Genomic DNA, 24,841 nt, shown 5'->3' on the forward strand with positions numbered 1-24,841 from the left:
TCAAATATGAGAAAAAGATCTTGCTCATAATCTCAACCACTGCCTATGTTTGATCACAATGTAACCAGATATGGAGGCTGTCAAAAATATAGGCTTTAGAAACTATCCAGCTCAGCAAATCTGAAGCATTTTTACAGGTATCTTGCTCATTATGAAAATATTCTCGGATCTTGCCAATATAAACTTGTATTCAAATCATCAGATGCAAGATTATATTTACTGTGTGGATGCCTTTCTTTCTTCTAAATAAGATAAGCCTATCTTCCATAATCAAACCAGAAATACAACCTACAGAGTGGTGAAAATCTTGGCCAATCAAGCCAAAGATATCTAATTAACGTGCATGGATCTTGCTAACTACCAAAAGTCAGATCTTGTGAGATAATACACTCCAGATCAATTAATCAAAACTGGACCACAAATATGGCCTCCAGAGTGGAAATAAGCCCAGGTAATTGAATCCAAGATCACCTTACTAATATGCACCTATCTTCTTCATTACTTAACTTGTCTGAGATCTTAATGTAATATGCATATAATCCAAGCCGATTAAAACTGAATTACAAATGTAGTTTCCAGAAACAAGGTCAACCAATCATTTACAAAATCATCTCTAATGTGTGGCTGTCACTAATTATCAAATTTGTCCAAGATCTTGATACAAGCTTATGATCCAAGTTTGATCTAAATGAACTAGAAATATGACCTCAAATTGTTGTCAAGCACAGCCAATCCAACTGAAAATCAGCTCACTCATGTACATGGATCTCTCTCATTATCAAACTGAAAATCAGCTCATTCGTGTACATGGATCTCTCTCATTATCAAACTTAGTGATGTGGACAACATGAATATATATTCTTAGTTTGATAAAAATCAGAAATTAATTCGATGAAAATTGAATAAAAAAAGATGGCCTCAAGAGTGACAAGCCGAATCACATGCAGAATCAACATTTTTGCATTTGTGGATCTTACTATCAAACTTATCCTAAATATTAAGCTTATTTTCCAAGTTTGATCAAATGCTGATATGAAAGATGTCATCAATTGTGGTAACATGTTCAACCAAACTGATGCAAGATCACTTCATTAATACTGATGGATTTCACTCAGTTACGGCCTCCAGAGATGAAACAATTGTTGACTAATGATGCATAATGTATGCAGGTCCACACCATAAGCTCACTTGGCCTGACTGCCAGGTGACTTAAAACAAAAGTAACTCTTATTCCCCATTTTCTGTTCTCTAAGAAAAAACAATATTTTATTTCAGAGCAAGCTTGCTCATTGACATTTCTTTTAAATAGATGTTTTAAATTTATTGCTTATAAATAAATCAATTTACTAAATTTAGAGGCAGAAAATTTATTATCATTTAGGCTCATGAATTTGAGCAGATAAATACAATATGGATTCAAAGCTCTAGGATATAGCAATAAATATGAAAATTTAAACTAACTGGATCTGTATGTAAAACCAAAACTAATTTTGACATGGTAGACTGATTCTGAAAATGACTATGGTCATTCATTACTCGAACCTTGTTATCAATTATTTTGACTAGTGTCACTCCCAATAACAAGAAATTGCATGCATCTTTTACTCAAGTCACCTCAAGTCCTTTTAAATTTTACTTATTCATATATTCAGGGAAAATATGCTGCTGCACTTTAAAACAGTGCATTCTGGATTTCAGTCATCACCATTGCCCAGTGCCATCATCGTAAAATGTCCCACACACATGAAGGAATGCAACTCCTTCAAACATCACTCATCCTTGAGGTAATGGGCAATGATGATAGAAGCCAGTTTGTTTTTGTGATTGGTTTTGTGGACTAGTATCTGTAAAAGTCCGGTTTGAAAGGTCCATCCTTAGGCAAACCCAGATAGGAGGCCTGGTCATCAGACAACTTAGTCAGTTTGACACCAAGGTGATCCAAATGAGCAGCTGCCACTGCCTCATCCAGCTAAAAATAAAAAAAAAGGAAAGAACATTTAATATGGGGGCTAGCAGTGGGAATAAAACATTAAAGATAATCGATTCTCCGGCCTAAATACACCAAATCCACACCTTTCAGACTGAAAGTACTCAGTAATAAGATGAACAAGTGGAATGAAGATGCCTCACCTGGTGGCTCCCATTATTCTAAAGGTAAAATATAGGAGACTGGATGGGAGATTATAATAAATGTTGACCATAAATTTTTAGGATTTATATTCTATAGCTCCATATCTTAAAAACAATTTACATAAGTGCAACATCTTTACTATTTATGTGGTTTCACCTCATAATTTATCTTCCAAAATTATCTTCCCTGAATTCTTTAGATTCACCAATTTAGAACTCAAGCTTTCAATTGCCACGATATACTACACTATGTAATCAATATTGTGCTGACTAGCCCAGCAACAACTAGGAAGTTTCCAAAAACTCAACCCTGGTAGAACATGTCATATGAAATAATCTTATGAAGCTCTAGTAAAAATATAGATGTACCCAGTATCTATACAACGTGGTTTTTAGGGAGGTCATCAAAACAACTTATGAAGAAATTGTCATACTTAACATTTCCACCAAGTTTTATCTACATTGATGAAATGGTTTTTATGGAAGAAGCCCAAAATATTTTTCCTCAAGGTAGCTACGGAAAGCACAATTTTCACTGCCAACAAAGAAAACACGTTGCATCTCCAGCTTCCTGGAGTCACCTGTATTTTGTTTTACATATTTCAGACCAACCTCCATCGCTCATGCACTGGGATCAAAGTACCCAGCATTGTATAAATTTTAAGAAAAAGCTGTTCTTATAGAACAAATTTCATGTACGATTACTTTTTGCAGATGTCTGGAACAGGAGACCCAATTCAGCTTGAGATTACTCTCCTGCACGACTACCGTAAAGCTAAATGCAAAGCAGTTGGACGAGTTAGTAGATGCTTGATGTCATTTAAAAATTTCTCAATATGTCCAAATGGTTTTGATGACAAAATAAATGAATATAGGTCTTTTATTCCAAAAATATAGAAAATATATACAAGAGGCCCAGGTGAGTCTGATATTGCTCACATAGATCATAACTCTATACTTGGCCTTTTCACCTAGCAGGTGAATCAAATATTTTAAGCCCACAATCCTATATAAAATATTTCACAACTTTTATACTCAATTTTACCCATTTTAATATAGTCTGACAAAAAAACTGTTACAAAGATCAAGGTATAATTAATATTCACAAACTCCTCTCATAACTAAATTTACCAAGATATGGATGATACTTTCCCTGTTTTAAATTTAATGAGAATATAATTACTCAAGAGGAGAAAAACAACCTCAGTCATAAACAGATTACATTATCAACATGTGCAGGTCTTACCATAGCTGCCAACCTTTCAGGCTCACAATTAGTGAAAATAGGGATAAAAAGTCATGAATTTGGACATGAATTAGTGAAAAATACCATGACAATAACTCCATCCACTCTGACCATCAATACTACACTATATCAAGTTCGCAATATAAAACTAAAACACTACATATATGCAGAAATATTTATTTATCAAGACATGATACTGTGGCAGACTTGAACTTCCTCAACTGCTTGATTGTAAATTTGTTTTCTAAACAGTTCAGACTCCTGGCCTGCTGGTTGATCTTGGTGACTAAAATTGCTGACAAATTTTCTGCAGCTAAGGAGGCCCTAAAGTCTGTCATATTTCCTCACTAGAGAAAATACTCTTTCGCTGTCACTGTTGCTGTGAGGAATGCACAGGAACAGCAGCACTTGGTTCTTCCCCAGGAAAATTTGGAAGCCATTTTCGAGTCCGGGAACCATTGTCAGAACAAATGTTTAGCATGGTCTTTAGCTGATAAAGGTAGATTGTGTTCGACAAGAAAACTCACAAATAATGCTTCAGCATTGGTAGCCTGCAGGTCTTCCGCCGATGGCTTAAAATATTCCAGAGCTGAAATCTGCGAATTCTTAATTTTCCCAACTTCTACATGTTTTTTGCAACTGATGTGCTTCCTCGCATCGTCTCTGCGATGGCACACTGAGTGCAAAAAGCATGATGAATATCAATGTTTAATGGCAGAATGCACGGCCAATTTTTGACATATTCCAAATTAAACTTCACTTTTTGGGTAACATATTTTTTTTTCCTTGGTGGTGAAGACATTTTCAAGATCTTACATGCGAAGCTGAATGGCAACTCAAATCAGTGTTGGTGACGCATGCACGGAGCAAAATTCCGGTTAGGCCCCAGTTTCTCTCAAAAGCATTTGTAAAACTACTCTTATAGATTAAAATAGGCTAAAATGCTTGATACCGGCCAACTGTACAAATCAACTGTAAATCTAATATCGCGACCAGCAGTACCGGACCGTTTCGGCAACTGCGAATATCATGAGTAGCGCTTAACAGGAAATCGGTTATTTTAATAAAGATTTAAAATAATTGAGGATTGGAGAATTCGTGAATTTTTAGCTTGTGGCGTGAATCCGTGAATCGCTGAAAAAGTCAAATTCACACCAAATTCGTGAGGGTTGGCAGCTATGTCTCACCCTCACCTATTATACAACATAAGACTATAATAATACAAGTTCATTTACCAAGCTGAATACAAGTCTATTTAATATAAATGGTAACAAGCAAATCCAATCAGGTCATTAATATCTGTGGAGTTAAAAGTGCAACTAATCAGATGCAAGCTAGCCTCACAGATGCGCATCTCACTCAATGTTTTTATCTGATATCTCAATGATACAGACCTCTTTAATACAAAGAAACCATTATTTTCTTATTAGCTTGCCAAGTTATGACCTCTGACCTTTAGATCCCATAACTCGTAGGTTTATTTGTTACCTTAAGGGCAAGTGAAACAAAGTTTGATCAAGGAAGTTACTCTTGAACAAAAGTTATTCTGCATAAATGCATTTTCCTTGGAGGCACGTTGACTTCGACATTTTAACCAAAAACTGATTGGCTTCTTTACTCCAAGGACAAGTCATCCATAAAGTTGGGAAACCGAAGATGGTGAACTTAATTATTGTGTTAAATCATTTTACTTCTTTCAGTACAGTGATCTTCACCTTTGAACCTAAATTTTACAGAGTTTTCCCTTACCTCAAATGCAAGCCACTGACAAAGTTTGGCAACTAGATCACAGACAGCAAACGTTACTGTGCAGAAATGAAATTGGTAACAGAAAGATGGACAAGGAACCTTGCAAAAATTTAAAAACAAATGTTTCATTCCTACAGATAAGATTTTTAAGTTCTGATTACCTTTTTGGGCAGCATGTGGACTCCAATTTTGTACTGGTCATGTTTTGTCCACAGCTCGATCTGGGCAAGAATCTGGTTTGTGAAGGAGTTGCTCATTACAAAACTGGGGTGACCATGTGCACACCCAAGGTTGACTAGACGACCTTCAGCCAACAGAATGATGTGGCGGCCATTCTTCAAGGTGTATCTGTCGACCTAAAATTACAAAATTCTCCCAATAAGCACATTGCTTGCACATCAACAAATTTAATGTTATTTGTAAATATTTGGGGCTTGGTCTTTAAGTACCAAATGATGAAGCATCCACTTGAAACATTTAAATGCCAACTATACTAGAAAGAAATTCTATATTAACCAGGTGATATAAAATAAAGTTTGACAAGAAACTAAAGGTTCATCTTTGTGGGTCATGTGGAGCTAAATATATAAATTATGTAATTTTTAAAACCTGCATTTGAAGACTTTATCAATGAAAATCAGATCTGATTCACCATACTGCAAACTGGTGTACTGAAATGAATGAAGTGCAATAATAAAAAAAATTAGATGTATGCTTTGTACATGATGTTTTGAAATGACATTACACTGGCATAATAATTTTGAAATAAAACAAAATTGGTTGCCTTATGAATGATGTGATGTGAATAAAATAAATTACAATGTAGAAATCAAGTTCTTAAGAGTCACTAAAAGGAATGAAAACTCTCCTGGCCAAAATGGAAGTAGTAGTTGTGGGGTTTAACGTCATTTTTCAGCACACGATAGGCTATACATGGCAGCCAGTATTAATGGTGGAGGAAGAACCCGAGAAAACCCTGGAAAGAACAACCAACTCGCAAGAAGCTACTGGCAAGCTTTCTCACATACCAACCAAAAGGGAGCAACAATCTTGGCCAAAATGGAGTAACCTCTCCTGGACAAAAGGAAGCAACACTCTCCTGCCCAAAAGAGAGCCACACTATACCAGCCAAAAGGAGTAACACTCTAGTGGCCAAAATGAAGAAAAACTCTAGTGGCAAAAATAGAGCAACACTCCTGTGGTCAGAATAGAATAAAACACTAGCAATTTTACAGAAGGCCACTTTTTGCCTGCTTTTATTCTTTGTAACGACTGTGTACTGAAATCATCTCACTCTTGCAGTGCAAAAAATAATTCTTATGGCCTTGAATCTTTAACCTGGTACTAGGGATAAATTAACTTTGAATTTATCTTTAAGCGATAATCCATGTCCATACAACCATTCATGAGGAGCCAGAGGATGTCTTAAGATGTTGGATTGACATTGTTTTAATAAAGGATGAACTACATTTTATTCATTTTCATTAAGGATTCCACTACTTATCTTAATGCATCTGTTTAGAAAATGTGGCAGCCATTTTTTTAAAAGTCAGATCAACACCATTTTCATTTTGGACAAAAATCAGAAATGTTTCTGTGGAAATTCCATGTCAAATATAACCATCCACTGAGGAAAAGCTATAACAAGATTTTTACCAGTTATCTTATAATCTGCCCAATTCTATCTGTATCTTACATGATGTAATGTCTGCCAAAATGTAAAGAAATGTCCCAAACATTCAAAAATGTGTAAAAAGTGAAATAACTTGTTCACTACTAATCAAATTTGGTCTGATGTGGCTCAATAGTTTTCAGCAATCCTGCTTACAGGAAAGTGTAATGGAGCAATATGCCCTCCGCAAGAGATAATAAACTGCATGCCAAATGTGATTGAAATCCAACAAGCCTTGGCAAAGTTATGCTGCAGAAACCAAAGAAAACATTCACAATCTGGGATCATTAAATCCCTGAATGTAAAACTACAAATCATTTATTCAAGGTCTTGTCAAAATCAAGACGCAGGCCAGATCTGATTTAAATCCAACAAATCTTGGTAAAGTTAATCTGCAGGAATAAATTTAGAAAGATGGACAATCAAGGGCCATAAATCTTCCACCAGAGAGGCTCCCAGGACAGTATCATAAGAGATTTCCCACCTTCTCACAAAAATAAGGGAGTAGAACAAAAATGAGGGGAGAAGAAAGGTCCAGATTTGAATATTTACAAAACACTTCAATCTCCATATCTTTCTACCTGCTCCACTGTAAGACCCATATTGAAATCAAAATCTTTAAAAGACGTTGCCTCTAGCCGTATAAACATTTGTTGATTGTTTCTGAGCTTAATCTATTCCTTATCTGTCTATGAAACTTGTTCTGCATTGAGAACCCCCTTTCAAAGTCTGCTGTCTAAAGGGGCATATATATATATATATAGCCACCTTAGCCACTTGTAACAAGTTTGAAGGTGCCCTCAGTGGCCAACTGGTCTAAAGCGCTCAATGTTGTGGATCACTGCCATCTCACCTGTCTGCGTGGGTTGAAGTCTCGGATTTGGCCAACATGGGTATGTGAGAAAGCTCGACAGTAGCTTCTCGTGGGTCGGTTATTCTTTCCGGGTTCTTCAGCCATCATTTATACTGGCTGCCATGTACAGCCTATCTTTTGCTGAAAAATGGCATTAAACCCTGCAACAAGTCTGAAAACTACTTTATTGTTTTTTGGATACCTCTGCTCCAAACTATGAGATTCACTAACATAAGCTCTGTCAAAGTTCAACTTTGTAAATTTAGCACACTACTAACTACAGATATAATTTTGGTATTCCACAAAAAAAAGCTGAAAATTTGAATGGGGGGTTTGGGGTTCCTCCCCCAAAGGGGTCTCGAGGGGCAGCGAAGATTATAATTATTAAAAAAAAGGACTATATCAAGAAAAATTGGATTAAGTCAGGAGAAAAGGGGAATTCCACTTAAAAACTGAGAAAAATCAGGTCTATAACTTCTATGCTGGATTTACTATTCAGTAATGCTGTATTAGGATTTTAAATCCATTAATGCCATAGCTTACTGTTAAAACTGGTATTTTGATCAAATATCTACTTCTTAACTTTATTTTTAGATTCTTATTTATCAGATTTAATGTAAACTTTATGCCAGAGCTATATGGTTTTGTAGCTCATGATCTTGCAGGGTTAACTGACAAGGAAATGAAAATTAAACTTTTAAATTGTCTATTTTAATTCAGCTTGTTTGTCTGCCTTTTCAACATTTAATTTCAAAAATACCACTGAAATGAGGGACTGACCAAACATACTGTCAATTCTTGTTCATCCATCATGTATTTTGGACTCGCATTTAACACCATTTTCAGGTTAAAAATCATAGGTATCTCAATTAACACTTTCCCAACCTCAATACTCTAATAACATTAAAAATAAACTGCCTATGATCAGCCACTATTTTCCAATGAATCACCTAAAGATGAAGCACACTGGGAATCAGTTGTTATGGGTCTTCTAGATGGACCATTTTATACATGCACAACTGTACAACTTTCTTGATGCAAGGTTCTAGCACTTAAGGGTGAACAGCTATATAAAACTATACTGTGCAGAGTACATTTTCATGTGCATCACTTGAAGCTAATTTGTGCAAGTTCTCACACATCACTGTTTTCCATGAGCATTCACTCGTACAAATTTTGCAAGAATCGTACACTGGAAACATCTCTGCACATAGAAAAGGTTGAAAATCAAATGATAACAAGATTTCGTTAATACAAAACCAAATAATTTGGTTGAAATGTCACAATTCTGAGCGAAATTATTTTCCAGAAACCAATTTACTGATGGACAGATCTGGATAAACATAATTACTACCTGGCTCAGCTGACTTCATTGAGCAGGGCCCTAATTAGATCTTGCGAAAAAGGTGTATAAATCTGGACCTAATTAATGTTATTTATAACAAGAAGGATTTAATGTTAAGTACCCAAAGTCAACAGAGCTATTCTCATGCTAAAAAATTTGCTTCAACACAAGTAGGGAAACAAGTCATATAAATGAGGTTGCCCAAGACATTATTGTAAGGAGACAATGATATGCAAGTCAAACGCACAATTGAAGCAATGCCTTACAATATGTGATTCTGATTGCAAGGTGAAAAGGTAGAGTGTGCATGTCTTGAATTGTCACAGCACCTTCATGCCAAATATGATGCGAATCTATGGAGAGTGAGCAAATGAAAAGCTAAACATTAAACTGCTGACACTACTGGAACAGTGACTGCTGTGTTACGATACCCCTATATGTAATTGTAATAACAAATTATACAAAAGAAAAACAAACTGAGGAATGTAATTTGTAGTTGCCACATTTGTGAAGAATCCCATTTAAAAACAGGGTGCAACTAGGGCTCTACCTAGACAGATCGATTTGCTACATGTGTTGATATAGGTTTGGCATACGTGTATGATGCAATCTGTGTTGATATAGGTTTGGCATACATGTATGACACAATCTGTGTTGATATGGGTTTGGCATACGTGTATGATGCAATCTGTTGATATAGATTTGGCATCTGTGTAAACCTAAATTGCTTTTACAATCTGTACCAGCAGATCAAGGTCAATACTGTTTGCATCAAAGACATGTCAGCACATTCTGTTACAACACATCTGCATACATTCCGTTTATATCCGAGTGGGTGTTTTACAAGAACACAAATGTCTAGTTATAACTGTCGTTTTATCTGTTCTGCATGAACACAACTATGTCTAGTTATACCTGTGGTTTTATCTGTTCTTTCTTGACACAGTTTTCATTCAACCATTTAACTTCCACTTCACAGTCAAAATGACCAATGTTACAAACTATGGTATCTTCCAGCATTAACTCAAAGTGTCTGCCCTGTATGATATCTTTACAGCCTGTTGCCGTGACGAATATTCGGGCTTTAGGGATGGCTTCGTCTATGGTTGTTACTTCGTAGCCTGTAATGAAAATAATCAACATACTTGAGCCAAATTAAAGTGAATGAATATCAAAACATGGAACAGATCAACAAGGATAAAATCTATGCTCAAATCAATCCATCTGAAATCAGGTTTTACTTTTAAAACATTTGCTGGCATGTATACACTTATCTACTTTTTTACTCAAGTCCAACTAATTATACAGATCGTGTCTATGACCCATGTTAGTTGTAAATCCATAAATCCATTCATGTTCTATATTCTGAAAGGCCAGTTCACTGAAGCATGGTTACAAGTGTTGGAGCAACAAAGCTGGGTAGAGCCATCAATGTAACATAATATGAATCAGGATACTTGTCGGCACTACAATATATATCACAACAATGTCACCAAGACAAGTAAAAGATACATGTGATTTCATGTCTTCAAAAGAAGTTTGCATCAATGGCTAATGCTATGAGACACGCTGAATGCCGTGAAGTAAAACATTTCTTTTCTTTTTGACATTCTTTGAAATGAAACACTAGATAATTTAAAGTTATTCTGAAACACTTATGCACACTTAGGCACGTTAGGTTAATTAAAGATATATGGGTTAAGTGTATAAACACAAACAATACTTGGGAAAGAAATTTGTTTTTAACCAGAACAAATAAAGATGTGCATACAGTTGTCTCATGGCAGACTAGAGTTCCTTAAATTTATGAAGGGGTATTTGTTAGTTAAGTAGATATGGTATACATAAATAGATGACACTATGCTGAAGTCAGCAGTTTTTTACCTTTTTAGGTGGCAACCAAGATTAAGTTTCTAGTGTTAGTCTAAAGTCCCACGGATGGTTAAAAAAAAACCCACTTTGGTAAGAAATTCTGAATTTGTTAATTTGAACCACTCAAAACAGCATGGCAAAAGTTTTGGGTTGTAACCCAAGAGTTGAGAATCATTGGTTTAAGTGGTCTTGATTATTTCATTTGAAATAATAGAAAGATTAGAAAATGTATATATAACACATGTTCAATGACTTTTTATGACATGTAACCTTATCTCAGCCATTTTGCTACACTGTTCTGCAGTTTCAAACTAAATCAGTATTTTTTTCACCATGTGATAACACCCAATCAACAATCTTCAAGGAAATGTAAGAGTTAAACCCCTTTGAGGGAAAACAATGTTTTACCCTCATTGGAGGGTTCATTAAAAAACATCAGAAAAATTAGAAATACACAACATATGCAAGAACTTGGTCCTATTACAGTTTTTCCAAGGTAACCTACATACAGCAAAGATACAACTTGTTTATCCTCCGTGAGTGTGTACATTGGTTTATTCAATTTTGTACTTGTGCTCAGGGCTATTCCATTTAAACAAATGGTACTCGCACAACTGACTGAAAGAATTTCAATGGTTTCAGGATAGGACCTTATCTTCCTTATAAATGCCAAGTGTTGAAATCTCATTCTTGAGTGACAATTTTCAAATTAGTCCCTGTGACAGTCATATTGGATGGTTTCAACAATATATATATATATATATATATATATATATATATATATATATATATATATATATATATATATATATATATATATATATATATATATATATATATAAATAGATGGTGCAAAAAGCCTATGTGGTCTGAACAGAAAAACTTAACCCAAGTTAGTGAGATGTCAAATGTAGGTGATTATTTGTTGCAAGGGTGTGGTACTAACTAACAGACACCTGCAATCGTCAAGTTTGCTGATTCTAACATGAACAGAAGTAGAGAAATAAACTTAACCACAAAACTGAAGTGTGAGATATGGGTCACAGTGACCTATTTTTGGTATGAGCATACAGTACTTGTCAAAATACCTTGTTTGTTCAAAATCCTGACTTTTATAAGGAAAATATTCTTGTCAAGTGACATGGTTGTATCTGTTGGAGAAACTGTAGTACAGCTGGAGGAAATATAAACAATGAAAGAAGTAAAAAGTACATTATAAATACATTTTCATAAGGACTTTGCTATTTCAGTGGCTGAAAATAGGATTGCTCTGAAAAATTTCGTATCAAATGTACCCGAATCTATTTTGGTTGTCTGAAAGAGAAAAATGTTGTGAAGAAAATATGTCCATAGTTGAAGTTATGAATACTTTCAGACTTAAAATTATTCTTCCCAGTTACATGTATATGTGTGAGAGTAGCACTGGTCTATATATGCATATGTACAGAGAGAAACATGGGTCCATACATGTAGGACTGAAAACTTTCTGCCAGTAACAGTTACTGTTGCTAAAACTTGCATTTTTAAGTTGATATAATGGGGGGGGGGGGGAGGGAAGGGAAGGGGCATTTTTTGCAATATTGAAAACAGATTGTTTTAGTACTGGTACATTGATAAAATAATATTTGATAGTTCATATTTTGTGATACATAGCATGGAGTACTATGGTATTGTGGGTGTTGAAGTCAGCAATTAATTATAAAATAAAGACTTTTACCTAGAATATACTATATATATGTCTGTTTGTTGTTCTTTGCTTGTTTTTAAAATGCATTTAGCTAGATGATTGCGGGAAATGATCAATAAACCACACATGCCAACAAAGTGGTATAAGCATCAATTTAGTTGTAATCTGAGCACAAAAGGTAATCTACACATTACTAGTACTAATGTTATTACCCCTATTTTATCGAGGCTACAGCATCATAGTTAAATATATGCCATAATTACAGTACACTGCATGAAAAATGAACATTCATTTTTACTAATAACCTGGATTTGCATGTCAAAATACTAAATTAGCAAAATCCACATGGATTAGAACCAAAATACAAACAACATAATGAATTTTTTTATATATTCAACACTCAATTTCACTAGGCAACATATCTAACTTTTGACAAAGATCTTAAAGTCCACAAATTCCTATAATGAAGAGCTCTATTTGCGTGCTGTATTGCATCACTCTCACGTTCTTCTTTAAAAATTTGTAAGTGGTGTTGAATTCTCCTTTTAAAAGTTTTTAAAGAACCCTCCAGAAGTCAAACCATAAAAAGCCCATTTCGATTTTCAAATATAATGAATCTGACAAAAGCTTCAAAGTAAAGAGACCTGCTTGTTATCTTGGAAATGGGGTCATATATACAGTTGCTATAAATAGTTGGGAGTATACATAGACCTAAGACAGACAAATTAGCTCTTGCACTATTCTTATGCAGCAGTCTTAGAATATTCTTCACTGCTCCAGTGGCCTAGTGGTTAGAGCGTCTGCCTCGGAAGCGGGAGGTTGTGGGTTCAAACCCTGGCCAAGTCATATCCAGGACTTACAAAAATGGTGTAACAGCTGCCTCGCTAGGCACTCAGCATTAAGAGGTTAGTCTTAGGACTGGTCAGCCTGGTGTCAGGATGTGACTGGGTGGGGCATGATGCCCCAGAGCTAGACATCACTATAAACTACCACACTGCATACATCATAGTGATATGACTAAAAATTTCTTAAACAGCAAAAATCCTTATTGCACATAATTTTCTCAAATTTAACAGAATTAAAAAGATGTGCTGAAAAGCGTAATCCATATACAAGCTCACGCAAGTAATTTGGTGAAAAGAAGTGAATGATTACGCCAAAAGCATACTGATTGGCATGTGTGATAGAAGCCATGTAGATTTCAGATGTTGCAAGGAGTGTTACTAATACCGGTAATACAGAAAAAATATCTATGATGACATACTTGTCCTGATGTTGGGAACTGGACTGTTTATATTCCAAAGTGGAAATAAACTTGAAAACAATAGATGCTACTTCCATGGCCCTCATCTTTTAACTCCAATAACAGAAACTTATTGGAGGGAATTAAAGAAATGCAGCATTAACCACATGTGATGGAGTGGCACTGGGAGTAATATCGAGATTGGGCATAAAAACACGTCTGACCACAGAACAGTCCAGGTGTTCCAACAAAAAGTACCAAATTGTGTACAACAAAGTTTTAAAGTCAACACCCGTCAACTGCAAAAGCCACCAAAATACACTAACCAAAGTTCCTGCCACAAGTTCTAGACCTTAACACAAATTTCCAGGAATTTTTTTAAATAAAATTATTGACCTAACAAGGTTAAAATACTCAAACTTTAGTATACTAATACCTCTCCCAAATGCAAAGGGCATTCATGTTACCAGTTTCCATAATAACTTTTTCAGACCTTTACAAGATTTGTACCTCAGACGTGGGAGGTCACAGGTTTGAACCCTGGCCGAGTCATGCCACTCAGCATTAAGATTTAGTGTTAGGACTTGTCAGCCTGGTATCAGGATATGCGAGTGGGACATGATACTACATGTCTGTGGCATGATGCCCCAGTGTTAGACCATCACTATAAACTACCACACTGTAGATATGGAAAATTGTTAAAGTGAGAAAAACACACAAGCACATCCACACATGCATAGGAATCCGGACTCAATATTTTAGATGACATAAAAGAGTGGCACTATTTTTGTCTTAACGTTTGGCTATATTTAGGATGTCATACATCACTTCAAATCAATTTTGATGTAACATTTAGCAAGAAATCAACTGGAGAAGGAATTTTTTTATAGATGAAACTGCAAAATGTGCAATATCAACAAAATATCCTTGTGTGCACCCTTTTCCTTCATCTTTGCCTACTAGTTAAAATATTTGTAAAAATAAATATATGATCAAATTGGTAGTTAAGATAACTGCTATAGTTCAAATCGAAAGTATTAGTAAAGTTCACATGGGTGTCCCTAACAAATAGAATAAATGTGCCACGGTTAGATTATCTAGATCTCTCCATTTATTTTGATCACATGACAATATAGTGCTAGCAATCACCCGATTTATAGCGGAGGACAAGGCATGGAGCAAACGAAGCTGGGAACCAGACTATTGTGGTTGTACCTAGAGAATAATGAAAGTTTTTGGTAGTGATAACCTCACAAAAGATTGCCATTCCTGCTTTCCGAATGCTTTTTAGGGGATGGGGGGATGAATGGAAGGACAGGATCAAACTCGTATCCTCACTGCAAGCAGTGGGGGCAGAGGTATTTCAACACGTACATTAATCTACTGTACCAGAAAAGGTCTACATCATGACATTTTCCTATCAGGAGTTGGCTTCTGACTTTAGTCATCACCCATCACCAACTAAAATTTGATTTTATAATTTCCCCCTGTCTTTAACCTTTTCTTTTCAAACTTTTAAGGCTGGAGTTTTACAATGAACTGTGCATTTCTGCATGTTACTTTGTTCCTCTCATATATATATATATATATATATATATATATATATACATACACACACACACACACAACCTCAAAAATACATGACACCAGCACCAAAGGTGAAAATCTACAGATGAAAGCATAAGCCACAAATTTTAACAGCCCAATTCATCGTTTTCGTTGCATTTTGATTGCAAATGATTTGTCAATTGCAAGTGCCAACACAGTCACTGAAATATAACAATGGCAAAATATCAAGAATCAAAGGTTTTTTCCAGGGTCATTATCAGAGAGGACTTAGCCAGTAATTTTGATAAGAAATTTTGGCCAATGTAGAAATTAATTTTTAATGATAAATTGCTACAAGTAAAAATGATGCAGGAATTAAATTGATGTAGTTTTCATACTCGAATTGGAACAAATGTTTTGCCATAAAATTTATAGTAAGGGTTCGATTAACAGGCAATGACCTCTCACCTTCCATTGCTGCTTGCAAGGCAATAATTGGGTCAATTTCTGTGATGATAACCCTGGCACCAAATGCCCGTAGAGCCTGAGCACAGCCCTTGCCCACATCACCATACCCAGCTACTACAGCCACCTTCCCAGCCAACATCACATCTGTGGCCCTCTTGATCCCATCTACTAGGGACTCACGGCAGCCATACAAGTTATCAAATTTGCTCTGAAAAGTATAACCAAGTAAAAAGATCACCGAATACTGCAAAATTTGAAGGTTTAAATTTATGTAAGGAATGCTTCTGGTGGTTAAGTAAAATACTGTACTATCTAGTAACAACTTCTTAACTGATAAAATGATACATCATGCTCTTCCTCCTCAAACACTGCCTCCAGAAAATAACATTTAGAATTATTGAGTATGTATCAAGTTTGTCACATAACTCAGAGATTATTCACCTTGGTTACGGAATCATTTACGTTAATAGCTGGCACTTTTAGTTTTCCATCCTTCATCATTCTGTACAAATTGTGTACACCTGTTGTCGTTTCCTCACTCAGCCCCCTGATACCTGAAAAACAAGTGCATCCATATCACTTATAGTTAAAATTTCCAGCAAAGGACATGTGATTGGCTAGAAATTAAGTTCACAGAACAGGGATGCCCCATCACAATGCCTGAAAACTGACCCTGAATAAAAACTTTATGATGGAGTAATGGACTACCATGTGGACTGATGATGAATTAAATACTTGTGGTGAGGCATTCAAATATATGTTGTCTACTACTTGCACAGCAAGTTTTAGAATTATTACACATTTCACACCATAAATTTTAAAATTCATGACGTAGGAAAATAAAGCTACCCTCAATGTACTGTAAATCACAAAATTATCCATAAGCTTAACATTTTCCCAAAGTTTGCCAGATGATAAAATCCAATGTCCCAGGCTACTCATTTTTGAAGTCTGGCAAGTTCCAATGTTAAAAAGACGGCAAGTCTGTATTTTCATTCTTTAATCACTTTCATTATGAATCTATGATCTTAAATTAAATGGGGTACAGAGTGGCAGAATGGTCTAAAGCGCTCACAGTTAAGGATCACTGCCATCTCACCTCTGCGTGGGTTCAAATCTCAGATTCAGCTAATGTGGGTATGTGAGAAAGCTTGCTAGCAGCTTTTCGTTGGTTAGTAGTTCTTTCCGGGGTTTTCCCGGGATTCTTCCTCCATTTATACTGGCCGCCATGTATAGCCTATCTTGTGCTGAAAATGGGGTTAAACCCTAAAATCTATCTATCTTAAGCTAAGTAACAGAAAGAAGCAAAACCAAGTTTTGTAAAACTTTAAAAATAATTTAAAAGCCTAATAATTGGCATGTATGTGTAGAGATATACATAACACTTTATCTGACCATTCATGCCTCGATTCTACCCCTTTCCATGTATACATTTACATCCTATATCACACATACAGGTGGTCAATGAGAACTGTTTCGAGCGCGCACATTCCAACACTGCTCAAGTGCATTTTGAGCTAAGCTATCAAGAAATCAAAACGTCAAACAAAAAGCCAGTATGGTTAATTAACAGTGTTTTATGTTTTAAGCAACTCTGTTGTATTTACTTAAACCAGGTCCTCATGAATGGCTTTCTGATTTTAAATCATCAAGTGTAATTATATTATTGAAAGGAACCTGCATGACATTAGTGTTGGTTCATTTATGAACTGATTAAATGACAGTAAATGATTTTCTAATTTTTAATTAATTATACTGAGTATTAAACTCCATGTGCCATATTGTGTTTAAAGTGAAATAATTATGCTAATTAATGAGCTGTATCTGTTCATATATATAAAGACAAAATTGTATGTTATGACCACTTAGTGGTAGGAAGTAAGTATTTCTCTAAGAGACAAGCCAGAATCTCTTGCAGCTAAAAATTTCAAACAACTAAATGAAAGACATTTTCAGCCGCATTGGGTTGATTGGTACCCTGGCTTGAATTTATTGACTTGGAAGAACAGATCTTTCGCAGTTATTGTAAACAATATTCCATATTGGCACAAGCTGAAAATTTAACCAGTGTGTTTGTCAATAATCAGAGCACTTTCCTCCTTAGAGGGCAGCCCTGATGAATTAGAGACTTGCAGGTTCTTCTGAATTATGTTGCAGTTATTTTTACAGGGACAAAAGTGAAACTAAATTTTTTAAATACGAAGTTTTAAAAAACAATTCAGGTTTAAAAAAAGTAGTTATAAGATTATCTCCATGGTGAGAATAACATTTAAAATTTGATAAAGTATGCTTTCAGTTTGATCCTAAATAAAATGAAATAAGGAGCAAGTAAAAAATTAATAAACAATTTAAAAAATATACCAACAAACACTTAAGAAATTCATGCTTTTTTCCCCCAACCACTAGGGTAGACCAACTTAAAACTGCAAAAAACTTTGTCGAGTTGGGACAGAGCCTTTATCACTTTTCTAATTTTTACGTTTCTTTTTTTTAAAATAGTTTTTTAAAAAAAGTTTCTAATGTCACATTTTTAAATAGGCTTAAGGTCTACTTCTAACCCTGTTTTCATAAAGGAATATTATAATTCTACTCATCAGCAGTGTTTAAAGTCAAGATGCGGGCATACAATCGATCACTGGGTCCACATTTTGACATTCTTGGAACACTCGTAGTGAACACTCCACCTTTGCTCAGTCTGTTTTGCAAACCATGAGGACTCGTGTATGCAATAAGCCCATCCACTGACAGGTGTGAACGAGGATTTCATTTAATGAACTTAATTGAGACTTCATTCTTTAAACCAAGAGACTTTACAAATACTAATGAAAAATTCAATAAATAGACCAAAACTTTGGGACTTTAACCAAGACACAGCTATCAGCTGTTGGCTTATGGCTGGTCCTCACAGTAGACATGAACAGATTTTTTTCAAATCAAGCAGCCAAATGTGTAGGATCAGCCAATATTCTTTTGATAAATAATCTGTACATTTCATTTGTTATTTCTGTGGATTAAATAGCATACACTTCAAATTTTGGCAATTTTTACAATTTTGGAACAAAAAAAAAGTAAGGTGGGTATTTTTCTGAAACCGCTTCTCTTGGCCAAGTGGGTGAAAATAAAATCTGATCAGCCCTGTTATTAAAGAGAAATTTTCAAAAACTTTCATTCATTTTAACAGCAACACACTTGTACAATCTTATGTTTCATTTCTGTCATGATTATGCTTAATCTATTAAACTCAAATAACTCTTAAAACTATGATGATTTTCAGTATACCAGCCTGATTTAATTCACTTCTTGTACACACTAGGCTCAGAGTGGACCTGTAAATATGGTAGGCAACGTGAATTTTATTTCAAAATTTAAATAGACTGTAGCTGACAACGACCTAAAATACATAAAACAAAGGTAGAAAATACACAAAAACAGGTTATTATTACCTACCTGATAAATCCTTTGGGTGACTTACCTGGAAGTAGATGTGGAAACCTCTCGTGTATTAGATTGGTCAGATCTCCGCCATCATCCAGGATCATGTTAAGTGGCTCACCATCAGGAAATATCAGGGTCTATACAAGAATGAACAAACTGCATCATCTTAACTGTACTGCCAAGGACTGCTTTAATTCTAGCAAAAGATGCTTTATAAACAAACCTACATTATTCGATCAAATTAGAATGGTCAAATGTGGTACCCGTGCTTACTAAATATGTGCTCAAATTTTTATTAACATATATGCGTGTTCCAGCATAAAGATGACTTTCTCTGCAACCTAAATTATTTTAACAGTGACATCTATTGATCTGTATACATCTTAAAATGAAATACTGTAAACATGTCATCATTTATGATTAAAACATGCAACTTTCAGAATGCATGCCTTTGATGCCAGTGTCTTAAAGTTAATAAAGGGCCTTCACTTCCATAGGCTTTGAAGGGATTCCAGAAGGTCTTAGGTGCCTTATTGGGGTCAACTTGACAATGACTTTGCATCCATTTCTCCTGGCTGAAAACTTCAGTAAGTCAGGAAAGAACATTGCATGTTGTGTATTCACTCGTATTTGTGGGAACCAATTTTCTTGAACTTGTTGGTTTCTACACATTATGAATTCCAAAACAAATTTAAATTGTTTTTCTTGTAAATGCCATATTTATTACTACAAGTACTAATAAATACGTTTTTAAACACAAGAACGGATCCACATGAAAGCAAATTAATCTATAAACATTTGCAGAATTTAAATTACCTAATAAAATACATTATAATTCAAAGCCCATATCTTCAATCCATCAATTCTTATTATCACTGATGGTTATGAATGTTCACTGTTGAATTTTTTTATAAATTGTTTCTGAAACCATTCAAAATTTAACAGCTACTGACAAATCCTATTATAATAGTTTTTTAAAATTACAAGCAACAACTTGGGAGACCTGGAACTTAAAATCGGGTGGCTTGCCTGTTCAATACACCAGATATATTCTTCATCCGTCTCCCCCTTCCAGGCATACACAGGGACTCCAGTTTTAGCAATGGCTGCTGCTGCAAAGTCTTGTGTTGAAAATATGTTACAACTGGACCATTGCACCTACAAAAAAAAAGGTAACAGATCATAATATCAATGTGCAAGGTTTCCAAGCCAGCCATACTGGGATAGGGTTAACTGGTGGCATATCCAACTCCTACTAAACAGTACAAATTACAGCAAGTGTACTGACAAACAGCTATGTGACAGGTGCTATGCAGGAAGGCTTAGCCAACCACCTATGTGATGGATGCATTCTGGCTAGGAAAGTGAGCCGGCCTTTGAGAGCTAAGAGATCAAAGAAATGAGGAAAGAAAAGCTGTCTCTAAGATTCTATTTAAAGGAGGTGACATTTACAGTAAATGGAGGTTGCTCAATATACAAGTGATATAAATAAACAAGTAATGATAACTTTTCCCTTGGCCATAAAACATCAGGTTGTCAAATTATCAAAAATTTCAAATTAAATTTGAAGAAAAAAGTCTGGCATTCATACAAGTTAGATCTGACATGTACCATCTCCAACATTTAAACACATTTTTTAAAAATAGCATCCAGTTTTCCTCTGCAAGAGACAAGCTTTGAGATTGTATAGTCTATCATAAAAAAATAAAAAAGTTTTCATAACCACAAACAAAAACAAAAATTAAAATTCTGTAATTACATTCTCTAAGATGACTGACATTGACCTGTTTTGCAAAAATCAAACATTTCTGCCCAATCTCCAGCATTACATTTTAAACATTATGGAAATATATTACAGCCTTGGTAAAACTAAGATTGTACCACATATCACAGAAACTCGGACAAGTTGCAGTCACAGAACATACTCTTCTGAATCTAGCTGTAAGTTAAGGACAATAACTCAATTTGTGTTAGAATATTATGTAAAAAATTAAAATTGCATACCTTAATGCTGTTCTTTCAGAAACTGCATCCTAGCTGTAAACCCTCTCTTTTTATACAAGACTGCCACCTGGTCCTTTTTTCTTGTTTAATGAGGAAAGCAATATTCCTTTTAGGCTTCCTTGGAGCCAAACTTCTCTTAGGATTTCAGTCTAAAGAATTTTGACCAAGGTCTTCACTTTAAATTCACATTACTTCTAGAGAGTATGCCTCAATTTACTCTGGCCAAATGTATGCAGTGGTTCCTAAATTTTTCCCCAAAATAATCATTTCTTTTGTCAGATTTTAGACCGCTTAGATTCTCTAAACTTCCATGCATATCAATTTCCCTTTGAAAATGATAATTTGACTTTGGTTCCCATCATGCGGTTATGGTTGGTAGCTCAAATGTTTACTTTCTCATGATGGCGTACCAATGCTCTGGTTGAATCTCACTGAGCAGGATAGCATACCAATGCTCTGGTTGAATCTCACTGAGCAGGATAGCATACAAATGCTCTGGTTGAATCTCACTGAGCAGGATAGCATACTAATGCTCTGGTTGAATCTCAATGAATCATAATAGATGTTAGCCTTTCAAGTTTTAACACAGACATGAGGGTGGGTGGGTTAAAAGAGAAAGGTTGAAGTGACCCTTCACAAAGACTTTTTTGGCTTAAATTGGATAAAAATTTTAATGCTCAATGCACTCAACTTTAAGGTAATTCAAAATTCAACACTTTACACTTAGGTATTGTTCAAAGAACCTTCAATTCTCTTTATTTTGCTGTTTGATTGATGTGTGTACTATGGGTTATAGAGTATACAGCTTGGCCTTACTCCAGACATGAACCTTTACACTTGGTCATTTTCACTTCCTGAACTTAAGTAAATTCTTTTTTAAAAAAAGAGCCGATAACCTTTTTACATTTTTTTTTATTTGTAACTCATTCATTACACTTTCACAAGTTGGTTTTGTCTAGTCTGGAAAATTTAATTTCACTATTTTAATTGCTGCTAATGAGAGTATAATTTAGACTAATTCATGATGATTTTCCGAGCACAAGGGAGCAATCATTTTAGTTAGCAGTGTGCCTAGATCATTTACAATATCCACAAGTAAAATATCCAAAGAAATGTCAGCCACATTACATCACAGTAGCATGGGGATATGCCAACATTCTCTCCACTGTGCATGTTTCAAATGCAAACAACTTCACCTTGTATACGTCATTCTCTCAAAAGTACATAATACACCACTCCCTCGATAACTCAGGAACCTGCTTATTACATTGTAATTATAAGTAAAATGTGCCAATCTAACTTAAGAGCTTTGTCTGGTAACGCGCACCCTCACTTACAGAGCAGTCTGTTTTTTTACCCCGATGTGCACGAGTTATCGAGGGAGAGGTAACTGGTAAGCGCCCCCTTAAAGAGGACAAAGGTATTATTGTAAGATTTTATTTTGGCTGAAACATTTCAGTTGTAAGCATGAAAATATTACGTATCAATAATTCTCCTTATTTCCTCCCACAGAACATTGTTAGTGTCAGTCTCACAAGCCCAGCCCCACCTCCTTATGATGCAAAGTGAGCTTTTAAAAATGCATACATTTTGTCAACATAGCAACCAATGTTATGTTGAAAGACAGAAACACGAAACTAACTAAAATTATTCCTGAGATATCAACAATAAATTTTACAGTTTGAAAAGGGGTACAACACATGCAGTTCATAAAGGTCAAGGGTTAAAATATTTGCTTATTGTTTAATATAGAAGCAAATTTGCTTTGTCATTTTTTTAACGTCATTGCAAATAAATGACAACATTTTCACTACACATTTCTGTTACTTAATGCAACAGTTTTAAATTTAAGTTGACTATATTCCTATATTCTAAGACTTCTAGTTTCCCCATAATTAAGGTCACTACTCACACAAACATGCATCATGGCAAATTATGTAAGCAAGAGCAAAATAAGCATGATTAGCTTATTTTCATGCATAACATCAATATGAATGTATCATTTTATTCAGAACAATCCTAATGATATGAAAAATTGAATAAATGTTTAAACTTGTTTTAATTTGGCATTCTACAGTTTCATATTTTGAATCTCCTGGGTTTCCTCACTGGTTATTTTGGCCATTTAAAAAATTATAGAGAACTATTTTTGTACATGTTGAAACACGGTAAAATTATTATTTTTTTCCTGTCCCAGAACTTATGGTGAAACTTTTCACGTAGGTCATATATCCCAAGACTTAACAAAATTGATTATGTGCCCGACCCCACTGCACGTTGCAATAAAATAGATAAACAAAAGGCTTGTTTGATATTTTAAAAAAAGAAACACTTTGTTATCATTTATTCCTTTTTTCTTCATCATGAGCATTATAGAATAAAATGTATCCACCAAGTATGTAGCTTAAGCTTCCATACTGTAGCATGTATCCCCTATGCCCGATAAAACACAACAGGTTCATTGACATGAACATTGAGAAACAAATCTTGTTTGGTTGTGCTCAAAGGTTTGAATGTTATCCGACTGAAAACTGGATCAAACAAATTCACAGGTGAGAGAAATAATCAACCGATATTTTGAAGACAACTGTCATTCACACATGACACGGTATTAGGTACAAAATAACAAACTAAATTGCATCCAGGTCAACTATATGGCAGTATATTGCAAATAAAAATCATTATTTGTCAACACATTCACCTGAGTGCAAGTGAAAATCTTTTTGCTAGCACGGGTTACAAAAAAGCAAGTTGCTGTGTGTATTATTTACCCACAGACATGAAGACCAGTTTGTATTATACTTACAGATGCCAAGCAAATAGAAGCCCAGGTGCAGAATAAACAACTGGTAGTGAGCAGCAAACTCGTTCTTTGCACTTACTGACAGGACATGACAGAAAAGGTTATTTATTTTTTACAAAACAAGCCGACCTCGGAAGTCAACTTTGGACACTTTGAAACCAGTTTGTGTTTTTCAAGGATATTAATACAAAGGTTATTTTATTACAAAGCAAGCTGACCTTTGATTCTTTTAAGTGTGCCCATTTTTTGTTGTTGGAATATATAAAGATGGCAAAGAAATGAAGCTAATTTTGGTTCCTTTATACCGGTATTCACAGGAATTGTGAGGGAAAAAAAACTGAAACAATGGAACAAATTTTAAAGTGACACAAATATAGTGCTTCATGACACTGATGACACAGCGTCACACAGCAAATTTGGAAAAAATAAAAATTTGATGAATTTGTGAATGCCAGAAGAGAAGTAGATGATTTCGCAAATGAGGAAATAATCAACCGATATCGTGAAGACAACTGCCATTCACTCATGACATGGTGTTAAGTGCAAATAACCAAGACTGAATTATATCCAGGTCAACTATATGACAATATCTCGCAAATAAAAATCATTATTTGAAAACACATTCACTTGAGTGCAAGTGATAATCTTTTTGCTAGCATGGGTTACAAAAGTATCATTAAAGCAAGTTATTGCTGTGTACATTATTTACCCGCAAACATCAAGGCTCATTTGTATTAATTACAGATGCCAAGCACACAGAAGCCCGGGTGGCAAGCACAACAGCAA

General features: G+C 35.0%; 1 protein-coding gene across 1 annotated transcript in view; it reads right to left on the reverse strand.

Moving 5' to 3' along the window:
- Nucleotides 1-1,351: 1,351 nt before the first annotated feature.
- Nucleotides 1,352-24,841, reverse strand: part of LOC149785812 (adenosylhomocysteinase A-like) — a 42,144-nt gene continuing 18,654 nt past the window's right edge. The window contains exons 3-9 of the mRNA XM_089979753.1: nucleotides 20,278-20,406; nucleotides 19,286-19,385; nucleotides 16,255-16,367; nucleotides 15,814-16,021; nucleotides 9,911-10,116; nucleotides 5,287-5,481; nucleotides 1,352-1,969 (exon numbers count right to left, since the gene is read on the reverse strand). Coding sequence (XP_089835879.1) covers nucleotides 1,838-1,969; nucleotides 5,287-5,481; nucleotides 9,911-10,116; nucleotides 15,814-16,021; nucleotides 16,255-16,367; nucleotides 19,286-19,385; nucleotides 20,278-20,406 — 1,083 coding nt within the window. The 3' untranslated portion in view covers nucleotides 1,352-1,837. The remainder of the gene's footprint in view (nucleotides 1,970-5,286; nucleotides 5,482-9,910; nucleotides 10,117-15,813; nucleotides 16,022-16,254; nucleotides 16,368-19,285; nucleotides 19,386-20,277; nucleotides 20,407-24,841) is intronic.

This window comes from Sinohyriopsis cumingii, chromosome 13 (genome assembly GCF_028554795.1).
Source record: "Sinohyriopsis cumingii isolate HCF-2022 chromosome 13, ASM2855479v2, whole genome shotgun sequence".
Classification (NCBI taxonomy): domain Eukaryota; kingdom Metazoa; phylum Mollusca; class Bivalvia; order Unionida; family Unionidae; genus Sinohyriopsis; species Sinohyriopsis cumingii.